This window comes from Lissotriton helveticus, chromosome 10, assembly GCF_964261635.1.
Source record: "Lissotriton helveticus chromosome 10, aLisHel1.1, whole genome shotgun sequence".
Classification (NCBI taxonomy): domain Eukaryota; kingdom Metazoa; phylum Chordata; class Amphibia; order Caudata; family Salamandridae; genus Lissotriton; species Lissotriton helveticus.
Genome location: NC_136071.1, coordinates 1,217,929,184 through 1,217,941,358, shown reverse-complemented (window position 1 = coordinate 1,217,941,358; position 12,175 = coordinate 1,217,929,184). Strand labels below are relative to the sequence as shown.

General features: G+C 59.4%; 1 protein-coding gene across 2 annotated transcripts in view; it reads right to left on the bottom strand.

Annotated features, from left to right (window-relative positions):
• The window catches only part of LOC144784981 (NACHT, LRR and PYD domains-containing protein 3-like), a 220,492-nt gene extending 209,005 nt beyond the window's left edge, over positions 1 to 11,487 (bottom strand). The window contains exon 1 of one of the 2 annotated variants that reach the window (XM_078664101.1): positions 11,353 to 11,487. In XM_078664101.1, the coding sequence (XP_078520227.1) occupies positions 11,353 to 11,380 (28 nt within the window). In that variant the 5' untranslated portion in view covers positions 11,381 to 11,487. The remainder of the gene's footprint in view (positions 1 to 11,352) is intronic. The other variant, XM_078664102.1, reaches the window with a different exon arrangement.
• Positions 11,488 to 12,175: the final 688 nt, after the last annotated feature.

The following is a 12,175-nucleotide window of genomic DNA, read 5'->3' as shown; positions in this document are numbered from 1 at the left end:
CTCCAGGTTCGGGCCCTGTCCCTCTGTTAATGCCCTCTCTGAAGCCCACGTGCTGCTGTCTCCAGGTTTGGGCTCCGTCATTCAGTTAATGCCCTCTCTGAAGCCCCACGTGCTGCTGCCTCCAGGTCCGGGCCCTGTCCCTCTGTTAATGCCCTCTATGAAGCCCACGTGCTGCTGTCTCCAGGTCCGGGCCCTGTCATTCAGTTAATGCCCTCTCTGAAGCCCACGTGCTGCTGCCTCCAGGTCCGGGCCCTGTCCCTCTGTTAATGCCCTCTCTGAAGCCAACGTGCTGCTGTCTCCAGGTCCGGACCCTGTCCCTCCATTAATGCCCTCTCTGAAGCCCATGTGCTTCTGTCTCCAGGTCCGGGCCCTGTCCCTCTGTTAATGCCCTCTCTGAAGCCCACGTGCTGCTGCCTCCAGGTCCGGGCCCTGTCCCTCTGTTAATGCCCTCTATGAAGCCCACGTGCTGCTGTCTCCAGGTCCGGGCCCCGTCATTCAGTTAATGCCCTCTCTGAAGCCCACGTGCTGCTGCCTCCAGGTCCGGGCCTGTCCCTCCAATAATGCCCTCTCTGAAGCCCACGTGCTGCTGTCTCCAGGTCCGGGCCCTGTCCCTCTGTTAATGCCCTCTCTGAAGCCCTGGTGCTGCTGCCTTAAAGTCCGGGACCTGTCTCTCTGTTAATGCCCTCTCTGAAGCCCACGTGCTGCTGCCTCCAGGTCCGGGCCCTGTCCCTCTGTTAATGCCCTCTATGAAGCCCACGTGCTGCTGTCTCCAGGTCCGGGCCCCGTCATTCAGTTAATGCCCTCTCTGAAGCCCACGTGCTGCTGCCTCCAGGTCCGGGCCCTGTCCCTCTGTTAATGCCCTCTCTGAAGCCCACGTGCTGCTGTCTCCAGGTCCGGGCCCCGTCATTCAGTTAATGCCCTCTCTGAAGCCAACGTGCTGCTGTCTCCAGGTCCGGACCCTGTCCCTCCATTAATGCCCTCTCTGAAGCCCACGTGCTTCTGTCTCCAGGTCCGGGCCCTGTCCCTCTGTTAATGCCCTCTCTGAAGCCCACGTGCTGCTGTCTCCAGGTTTGGGCTCCGTCATTCAGTTAATGCCCTCGCTGAAGCCCACGTGCTGCTGCCTCCAGGTCCGGGCCCTATCCCTCTGTTAATGCCCTCTATGAAGCCCACGTGCTGCTGTCTCCAGGTCCGGGCCCCGTCATTCAGTTAATGCCCTCTCTGAAGCCCACGTGCTGCTGCCTCCAGGTCCGGGCCCTGTCCCTCCAATAATGCCCTCTCTGAAGCCCACGTGCTGCTGTCTCCAGGTCCGGGCCCTGTCCCTCTGTTAATGCCCTCTCTGAAGCCCAGGTGCTGCTGCCTTAAGGTCCGGGCCCTGTCTCTCTGTTAATGCCCTCTGTGAAGCCCACGTGCTGCTGCCTCCAGGTCTAGGCCCTGTCCCTCTGTTAATGCCCTCTATGAAGCCCACGTGCTGCTGTCTCCAGGTCCGGGCCCCGTCATTCAGTTAATGCCCTCTCTGAAGCCCACGTGCTGCTGCCTCCAGGTCCGGGCCCTGTCCCTCTGTTAATGCCCTCTCTGAAGCCCCCCTGTCCCTCTGTTAATGCCCTCTCTGAAGCCCACGTGCTGCTGCCTCCAGGTCCGGGCCCTGTCCCTCTGTTAATGCCCTCTCTGAAACCCACGTGCTGCTGTCTCCAGGTTTGGGCTCCGTCATTCAGTTAATGCCCTCTCTGAAGCCCACGTGCTGCTGCCTCCAGGTCCGGGCCCTGTCCCTCTGTTAATGCCCTCTATGAAGCCCACGTGCTGCTGTCTCCAGGTCCGGGCCCCGTCATTCAGTTAATGCCCTCTCTGAAGCCCACGTGCTGCTGCCTCCAGGTCCGGGCCCTGTCGCTCTCTGAAGCCCACGTGCTGCTGCCTCCAGGTCCGGGCCCTGTCTCTCTGTTAATGCCCTCTCTGAAACCCACGTGCTGCTGTCTCCAGGTTTGGGCTCCGTCATTCAGTTAATGCCCTCTCTGAAGCCCACGTGCTGCTGCCTCCAGGTCCGGGCCCTGTCCCTCTGTTAATGCCCTCTATGAAGCCCACGTGCTGCTGCCTCCAGGTCCGGGCCCTGTCCCTCCGTTAATGCCCTCTCTGAAGCCCACGTGCTGCTGCCTCCAGGTCCGGGCCCTGTCCCTCTGTTAATGCCCTCTCTGAAACCCACGTGCTGCTGTCTCCAGGTCCGGGCCCCGTCATTCAGTTAATGCCCTCTCTGAAGCCCACGTGCTGCTGCCTCCAGGTCCGGGCACTGTCCCTCTGTTAATGCCCTCTCTGAAGCCCACGTGCTGCTGCCTCCAGGTCCGGGCCCTGTCCCTCTGTTAATGCCCTCTGTGAAGCCCACGTGCTGCTGTCTCCAGGTCCGGGCCCCGTCATTCAGTTAATGCCCTCTCTGAAGCCCACGTGCTGCTGCCTCCAGGTCCGGGCCCTGTCCCTCCAATAATGCCCTCTCTGAAGCCCACGTGCTGCTGTCTCCAGGTCCGGGCCCTGTCCCTCTGTTAATGCCCTCTCTGAAGCCCAGGTGCTGCTGCCTTAAGGTCCGGGCCCTGTCTCTCTGTTAATGCCCTTTCTGAAGCCCACGTGCTGCTGCCTCTAGGTCCGGGCCCTGTCCCTCTGTTAATGCCCTCTCTGAAGCCCCCGTGCTGCTGCCTCCAGGTCCGGGCCCTGTCCCTCTTTTAATGCGCTCTCTGAAGCCCACGTGCTGCTGCCTCCAGGTCCGGGCCCTGTCCCTCTGTTAATGCCCTTTCTGAAGCGCACGTGCTGCTGCCTCCAGGTTCGGGCCCCATCATTCAGTTAATGCCCTCTCTGAAGCCCACGTGCTGCTGTCTCCAGGTCCGGGCCCTGTCCCTCTGTTAATGCCCTCTATGAAGCGCACGTGCTGCTGTCTCCAGGTTCGGGCCCCATCATTCAGTTAATGCCCTCTCTGAAGCCCACGTGCTGCTGTCTCCAGGTCCGGGCCCTGTCCCTCTGTTAATGCCCTCTCTGAAGCGCACGTGCTGCTGTCTCCAGGTTCGGGCCCCATCATTCAGTTAATGCCCTCTCTGAAGCCCACGTGCTGCTGTCTCCAGGTCCGGGCCCTGTCCCTCTGTTAATGCCCTCTCTGAAGCCCAGGTGCTTCTGCCTCCAGGTCCGGGCCCTGTCCCTCTGTTAATGCCCTCTCTGAAGCCCACGTGCTGCTGCCTCCAGGTCCGGGCCCTGTCCCTTTGTTAATGCCCTTTCTGAAGCGCACGTGCTGCTGCCTCCAGGTTCGGGCCCCATCATTCAGTTAATGCCCTCATTGAAACCCGCGTGCTGCTGCCTCCAGGTCCGGGCCCTGTCCCTCTGTTAATGCCCTCTCTAAAGCCCACGTGCTGCTGCCTCCAGGTCCGGTCCCTGTCCCTCTGTTAATGCCCTCTCTGAAGCCCACGTGCTGCTGCCTCCAGGTCCGGGCCCTGTCCCTCTGTTAATGCCCTCTCTGAAGCCCACGTGCTGCTGCCTCCAGGTCCGGGCCCTGTCCCTTTGTTAATGCCCTTTCTGAAGCGCACGTGCTGCTGCCTCCAGGTTCGGGCCCCATCATTCAGTTAATGCCCTCATTGAAACCCGCGTGCTGCTGCCTCCAGGTCCGGGCCCTGTCCCTCTGTTAATGCCCTCTCTAAAGCCCACGTGCTGCTGCCTCCAGGTCCGGGCCCTGTCCCTTTGTTAATGCCCTTTCTGAAGCGCACGTGCTGCTGCCTCCAGGTTTGGGCCCCATCATTCAGTTAATGCCCTCATTGAAACCCGCGTGCTGCTGCCTCCAGGTCCGGGCCCTGTCCCTCTGTTAATGCCCTCTATGAAGCCCACGTGCTGCTGCCTCCAGGTTCGGGCCCCATCATTCAGTTAATGCCCTCATTGAAACCCGCGTGCTGCTGCCTCCAGGTCCGGGCCCTGTCCCTCTGTTAATGCCCTCTTTGAAACCCACGTGCTGCTGCCTCCAGGTCCGGGCCCCATCATTCAGTTAATGCCCTCATTGAAACCCGCGTGCTGCTGCCTCCAGGTCCGGGCCCTGTCCCTCTGTTAATGCCCTCTTTGAAACCCACGTGCTGCTGCCTCCAGGTCCGGGCCCCATCATTCAGTTAATGCCCTCATTGAAACCCGCGTGCTGCTGCCTCCAGGTCCGGGCCCTGTCCCTCTGTTAATGCCCTCTTTGAAACCCACGTGCTGCTGCCTCCAGGTTCGGGCCCCATCATTCAGTTAATGCCCTCATTGAAACCCGCATGCTGCTGCCTCCAGGTCCGGGCCCTGTCCCTCTGTTAATGCCCTCTTTGAAACCCACGTGCTGCTGCCTCCAGGTTCGGGCCCCATCATTCAGTTAATGCCCTCATTGAAACCCGCGTGCTGCTGCCTCCAGGTCCGGGCCCTGTCCCTCTGTTAATGCCCTCTATGAAGCCCACGTGCTGCTGCCTCCAGGTTCGGGCCCCATCATTCAGTTAATGCCCTCATTGAAACCCGCGTGCTGCTGCCTCCAGGTCCGGGCCCTGTCCCTCTGTTAATGCCCTCTTTGAAACCCACGTGCTGCTGCCTCCAGGTTCGGGCCCCATCATTCAGTTAATGCCCTCATTGAAACCCGCGTGCTGCTGCCTCCAGGTCCGGGCCCTGTCCCTCTGTTAATGCCCTCTTTGAAACCCACGTGCTGCTGCCTCCAGGTTCGGGCCCCATCATTCAGTTAATGCCCTCATTGAAACCCGCGTGCTGCTGCCTCCAGGTCCGGGCCCTGTCCCTCTGTTAATGCCCTCTTTGAAACCCACGTGCTGCTGCCTCCAGGTTCGGGCCCCATCATTCAGTTAATGCCCTCATTGAAACCCGCGTGCTGCTGCCTCCAGGTCCGGGCCCTGTCCCTCTGTTAATGCCCTCTTTGAAACCCACGTGCTGCTGCCTCCAGGTTCGGGCCCCATCATTCAGTTAATGCCCTCATTGAAACCCGCGTGCTGCTGCCTCCAGGTCCGGGCCCTGTCCCTCTGTTAATGCCCTCTTTGAAACCCACGTGCTGCTGCCTCCAGGTTCGGGCCCCATCATTCAGTTAATGCCCTCATTGAAACCCGCGTGCTGCTGCCTCCAGGTTTGGGCCCTGTCCCTCTGTTAATGCCCTCTTTGAAACCCACGTGCTGCTGCCTCCAGGTTCGGGCCCCATCATTCAGTTAATGCCCTCATTGAAACCCGCGTGCTGCTGCCTCCAGGTCCGGGCCCTGTCCCTCTGTTAATGCCCTCTTTGAAACCCACGTGCTGCTGCCTCCAGGTTCGGGCCCCATCATTCAGTTAATGCCCTCATTGAAACCCGCGTGCTGCTGCCTCCAGGTCCGGGCCCTGTCCCTCTGTTAATGCCCTCTTTGAAACCCGCGTGCTGCTGCCTCCAGGTTCGGGCCCCATCATTCAGTTAATGCCCTCATTGAAACCCGCGTGCTGCTCCTCCAGGTTTGGGCCCTGTCCCTCTGTTAATGCCCTCTTTGAAACCCGCGTGCTGCTGCCTCCAGGTCCGGGCCCTGTCCCTCTGTTAATGCCCTCTTTGAAACCCGCGTGCTGCTGCCTCCAGGTTCGGGCCCCATCATTCAGTTAATGCCCTCATTGAAACCCGCGTGCTGCTGCCTCCAGGTTTGGGCCCTGTCCCTCTGTTAATGCCCTCTTTGAAACCCACGTGCTGCTGCCTCCAGGTTCGGGCCCCATCATTCAGTTAATGCCCTCATTGAAACCCGCGTGCTGCTGCCTCCAGGTTTGGGCCCTGTCCCTCTGTTAATACCCTCTTTGAAACCCACGTGCTGCTGCCTCCAGGTTCGGGCCCCATCATTCAGTTAATGCCCTCATTGAAACCCGCGTGCTGCTGCCTCCAGGTCCGGGCCCTGTCCCTCTGTTAATGCCCTCTTTGAAACCCACGTGCTGCTGCCTCCAGGTTCGGGCCCCATCATTCAGTTAATGCCCTCATTGAAACCCGCGTGCTGCTGCCTCCAGGTCCGGGCCCTGTCCCTCTGTTAATGCCCTCTTTGAAACCCGCGTGCTGCTGCCTCCAGGTTCGGGCCCCATCATTCAGTTAATGCCCTCATTGAAACCCGCGTGCTGCTGCCTCCAGGTCCGGGCCCTGTCCCTCTGTTAATGCCCTCTTTGAAACCCACGTGCTGCTGCCTCCAGGTTCGGGCCCCATCATTCAGTTAATGCCCTCATTGAAACCCGCGTGCTGCTGCCTCCAGGTTTGGGCCCTGTCCCTCTGTTAATGCCCTCTTTGAAACCCACGTGCTGCTGCCTCCAGGTTCGGGCCCCATCATTCAGTTAATGCCCTCATTGAAACCCGCGTGCTGCTGCCTCCAGGTCCGGGCCCTGTCCCTCTGTTAATGCCCTCTTTGAAACCCACGTGCTGCTGCCTCCAGGTTCGGGCCCCATCATTCAGTTAATGCCCTCATTGAAACCCGCGTGCTGCTGCCTCCAGGTCCGGGCCCTGTCCCTCTGTTAATGCCCTCTTTGAAACCCGCGTGCTGCTGCCTCCAGGTTCGGGCCCAATCATTCAGTTAATGCCCTCATTGAAACCCGCGTGCTGCTGCCTCCAGGTTTGGGCCCTGTCCCTCTGTTAATGCCCTCTTTGAAACCCAAGTGCTGCTGCCTCCAGGTTCGGGCCCCATCATTCAGTTAATGCCCTCATTGAAACCCGCGTGCTGCTGCCTCCAGGTCCGGGCCCTGTCCCTCTGTTAATGCCCTCTTTGAAACCCGCGTGCTGCTGCCTCCAGGTTCGGGCCCCATCATTCAGTTAATGCCCTCATTGAAACCCGCGTGCTGCTGCCTCCAGGTTTGGGCCCTGTCCCTCTGTTAATGCCCTCTTTGAAACCCACGTGCTGCTGCCTCCAGGTTCGGGCCCCATCATTCAGTTAATGCCCTCATTGAAACCCGCGTGCTGCTGCCTCCAGGTCCGGGCCCTGTCCCTCTGTTAATGCCCTCTTTGAAACCCACGTGCTGCTGCCTCCAGGTTCGGGCCCCATCATTCAGTTAATGCCCTCATTGAAACCCGCGTGCTGCTGCCTCCAGGTCCGGGCCCTGTCCCTCTGTTAATGCCCTCTTTGAAACCCGCGTGCTGCTGCCTCCAGGTTCGGGCCCCATCATTCAGTTAATGCCCTCATTGAAACCCGCGTGCTGCTGCCTCCAGGTTTGGGCCCTGTCCCTCTGTTAATGCCCTCTTTGAAACCCGCGTGCTGCTGCCTCCAGGTCCGGGCCCTGTCCCTCTGTTAATGCCCTCTTTGAAACCCGCGTGCTGCTGCCTCCAGGTTCGGGCCCCATCATTCAGTTAATGCCCTCATTGAAACCCGCGTGCTGCTGCCTCCAGGTTTGGGCCCTGTGCCTCTGTTAATGCCCTCTTTGAAACCCACGTGCTGCTGCCTCCAGGTTCGGGCCCCATCATTCAGTTAATGCCCTCATTGAAACCCGCGTGCTGCTGCCTCCAGGTTTGGGCCCTGTCCCTCTGTTAATGCCTTCTTTGAAACCCACGTGCTGCTGCCTCCAGGTTCGGGCCCCATCATTCAGTTAATGCCCTCATTGAAACCCGCGTGCTGCTGCCTCCAGGTCCGGGCCCTGTCCCTCTGTTAATGCCCTCTTTGAAACCCACGTGCTGCTGCCTCCAGGTTCGGGCCCCATCATTCAGTTAATGCCCTCATTGAAACCCGCGTGCTGCTGCCTCCAGGTCCGGGCCCTGTCCCTCTGTTAATGCCCTCTTTGAAACCCGCGTGCTGCTGCCTCCAGGTTCGGGCCCCATCATTCAGTTAATGCCCTCATTGAAACCCGCGTGCTGCTGCCTCCAGGTCCGGGCCCTGTCCCTCTGTTAATGCCCTCTTTGAAACCCACGTGCTGCTGCCTCCAGGTTCGGGCCCCATCATTCAGTTAATGCCCTCATTGAACCCCGCGTGCTGCTGCCTCCAGGTTTGGGCCCTGTCCCTCTGTTAATGCCCTCTTTGAAACCCACGTGCTGCTGCCTCCAGGTTCGGGCCCCATCATTCAGTTAATGCCCTCATTGAAACCCGCGTGCTGCTGCCTCCAGGTCCGGGCCCTGTCTCTCTGTTAATGCCCTCTTTGAAACCCACGTGCTGCTGCCTCCAGGTTCGGGCCCCATCATTCAGTTAATGCCCTCATTGAAACCCGCGTGCTGCTGCCTCCAGGTCCGGGCCCTGTCCCTCTGTTAATGCCCTCTTTGAAACCCGCGTGCTGCTGCCTCCAGGTTCGGGCCCCATCATTCAGTTAATGCCCTCAATGAAACCCGCGTGCTGCTGCCTCCAGGTTTGGGCCCTGTCCCTCTGTTAATGCCCTCTTTGAAACCCACGTGCTGCTGCCTCCAGGTTCGGGCCCCATCATTCAGTTAATGCCCTCATTGAAACCCGCGTGCTGCTGCCTCCAGGTCCGGGCCCTGTCCCTCTGTTAATGCCCTCTTTGAAACCCGCGTGCTGCTGCCTCCAGGTTCGGGCCCCATCATTCAGTTAATGCCCTCATTGAAACCCGCGTGCTGCTGCCTCCAGGTTTGGGCCCTGTCCCTCTGTTAATGCCCTCTTTGAAACCCGCGTGCTGCTGCCTCCAGGTTCGGGCCCCATCATTCAGTTAATGCCCTCATTGAAACCCACGTGCTGCTGCCTCCAGGTCCGGGCCCTGTCCCTCTGTTAATGCCCTCTTTGAAACCCGCGTGCTGCTGCCTCCAGGTTCGGGCCCCATCATTCAGTTAATGCCCTCATTGAAACCCGCGTGCTGCTGCCTCCAGGTCCGGGCCCTGTCCCTCTGTTAATGCCCTCTTTGAAACCCGCGTGCTGCTGCCTCCAGGTTCGGGCCCCATCATTCAGTTAATGCCCTCATTGAAACCCGCGTGCTGCTGCCTCCAGGTTTGGGCCCTGTCCCTCTGTTAATGCCCTCTTTGAAACCCGCGTGCTGCTGCCTCCAGGTTCGGGCCCCATCATTCAGTTAATGCCCTCATTGAAACCCGCGTGCTGCTGCCTCCAGGTCCGGGCCCTGTCCCTCTGTTAATGCCCTCTTTGAAACCCGCGTGCTGCTGCCTCTAGGTTCGGGCCCCATCATTCAGTTAATGCCCTCATTGAAACCCGCGTGCTGCTGCCTCCAGGTTTGGGCCCTGTCCCTCTGTTAATGCCCTCTTTGAAACCCGCGTGCTGCTGCCTCCAGGTTCGGGCCCCATCATTCAGTTAATGCCCTCATTGAAACCCGCGTGCTGCTGCCTCCAGGTCCGGGCCCTGTCCCTCTGTTAATGCCCTCTTTGAAACCCGCGTGCTGCTGCCTCCAGGTTCGGGCCCCATCATTCAGTTAATGCCCTCATTGAAACCCGCGTGCTGCTGCCTCCAGGTCCGGGCCCTGTCCCTCTGTTAATGCCCTCTTTGAAACCCGCGTGCTGCTGCCTCCAGGTTCGGGCCCCATCATTCAGTTACTGCCCTCATTGAAACCCGCGTGCTGCTGCCTCCAGGTTTGGGCCCTGTCCCTCTGTTAATGCCCTCTTTGAAACCCGCGTGCTGCTGCCTCCAGGTTCGGGCCCCATCATTCAGTTAATGCCCTCATTGAAACCCGCGTGCTGCTGCCTCCAGGTTTGGGCCCTGTCCCTCTGTTAATGCCCTCTTTGAAACCCGCGTGCTGCTGCCTCCAGGTTCGGGCCCCATCATTCAGTTAATGCCCTCATTGAAACCCGCGTGCTGCTGCCTCCAGGTCCGGGCCCTGTCCCTCTGTTAATGCCCTCTTTGAAACCCGCGTGCTGCTGCCTCTAGGTTCGGGCCCCATCATTCAGTTAATGCCCTCATTGAAACCCGCGTGCTGCTGCCTCCAGGTTTGGGCCCTGTCCCTCTGTTAATGCCCTCTTTGAAACCCGCGTGCTGCTGCCTCCAGGTTCGGGCCCCATCATTCAGTTAATGCCCTCATTGAAACCCGCGTGCTGCTGCCTCCAGGTCCGGGCCCTGTCCCTCTGTTAATGCCCTCTTTGAAACCCGCGTGCTGCTGCCTCCAGGTTCGGGCCCCATCATTCAGTTAATGCCCTCATTGAAACACGCGTGCTGCTGCCTCCAGGTCCGGGCCCTGTCCCTCTGTTAATGCCCTCTTTGAAACCCGCGTGCTGCTGCCTCCAGGTTCGGGCCCCATCATTCAGTTAATGCCCTCATTGAAACCCGCGTGCTGCTGCCTCCAGGTCCGGGCCCTGTCCCTCTGTTAATGCCCTCTTTGAAACCCGCGTGCTGCTGCCTCCAGGTTCGGGCCCCATCATTCAGTTAATGCCCTCATTGAAACACGCGTGCTGCTGCCTCCAGGTCCGGGCCCTGTCCCTCTGTTAATGCCCTCTTTGAAACCCGCGTGCTGCTGCCTCCAGGTTCGGGCCCCATCATTCAGTTAATGCCCTCATTGAAACCCGCGTGCTGCTGCCTCCAGGTCCGGGCCCTGTCCCTCTGTTAATGCCCTCTTTGAAACCCGCGTGCTGCTGCCTCCAGGTTCGGGCCCCATCATTCAGTTAATGCCCTCATTGAAACCCGCGTGCTGCTGCCTCCAGGTTTGGGCCCTGTCCCTCTGTTAATGCCCTCTTTGAAACCTGCGTGCTGCTGCCTCCAGGTTTGGGCCCTGTCCTTCAGTTAATGCCCTCATTGAAACCCGCGTGCTGCTGCCTCCAGGTCCGGGCCCTGTCCCTCTGTTAATGCCCTCTCTGAAGCCCACGTGCTGCTGCCTCCAGGTCCGGGCCTTGTCCCTCTGTTAATGCCCTCTTTGAAACCCGCGTGCTGCTGCCTCCAGGTTTGGGCCCTGTCCCTCTGTTAATGCCCTCTCTGAAGCCCACGTGCTGCTGCCTCCAGGTCCGGGCCTTGTCCCTCTGTTAATGCCCTCTTTGAAACCCGCGTGCTGCTGCCTCCAGGTTTGGGCCCTGTCCCTCTGTTAATGCCCTCTTTGAAACCCGCGTGCTGCTGCCTCCAGGTCCGGGCCCTGTCCCTCTGTTAATGCCCTCTTTGAAACCCGCGTGCTGCTGCCTCCAGGTCCGGGCCCTGTCCCTCTGTTAATGCCCTCTTTGAAACCCGCGTGCTGCTGCCTCCAGGTCCGGGCCCACGTAACGCTTGTTCTTGTGCCTGAGTGTCTAGCACCTTTTGCAGGACTATACCTCTAATTATACTCTGTTTCCTCGTGTGCACTTTTTACCACCTCATGTATTTTGTTTGCTCACAATTGTCACTATTACCTTATGTAACGTAATGTATGCTTTTGTAATCTCTTAGTGTGTAATGTTTCTCATGATGTTTCATTTCTGTTCCTATTGTGAAGCGCTCTGACGCCTTTGGGTAAAGTCCGCGCTATAGAAAAATGCATAAATAAATAAATAAATAAACTCACATGGGGGGTCTTCCGGCGGGGGGTCCATGCTGGGGGCGGGGCGGGGGGGTCAGGAGGGATCCCGGCGCTGCTGCAGACTCTCTGCGTGATCAGGCATCGCCCAGAGGGAAGTCCCGGGAAGCCCCGCCTCCTCCCGCGAGGCCACGCCCCCTCGGTGTAGCCATGCCCCCCCCTTACAGCAACGCCCCCTCCCTGTGAGTCCACCCCCCCAGGAAGCCTCAGCCCCGTGGCTCCGCCCCCTCCGTGGCCCCGCCCCCTCCGTGGCCCCGCCCCTCCTCCTCTCGCACCCTCTGCCGGTGGGAGGGGCCGTGGGGGGGGCCCTGGCACTGACGCTGCATCGGATGGTGACGTCACTCCCAGCGAAACCACCTGAAACCGGTCCATCCGCAGACTTCAAAGACGGAGTAGAAACATGAGCCTCTTAAAGTGCCCCGGAGCTGCAGGAACGCCCCCCCTGACCCCCTCCTTCTCAGACCCCCAGGGACTTCCTTAGTCGTTGTCAAGTTGTCATAGACATTTATATTTGTGCCTTTACAGTCTGTGCTTGTGTCTGATATTGTGTTCCTTTTGCCTGCGTCACTTCCACTCTATGGCCTGCTGTTTTTTGATTCTATTTCCTGCTGTTTCTGTTTGTTCCATTCCTGTAACAGTCTCTCTTGTGACGTCACTGGTTCTATTGTTCAGCGCTCTGACACCTTCGGGTAAAGTCCGCTCTTTATAAGAATGCATTAAATAAATTAAGAAATAAATAAATAAATAAAAATCATCAAAGCGCAGAGAAGCCTTTCACTTCACCTGATACCGACCCCCCAATGCCGCCCCC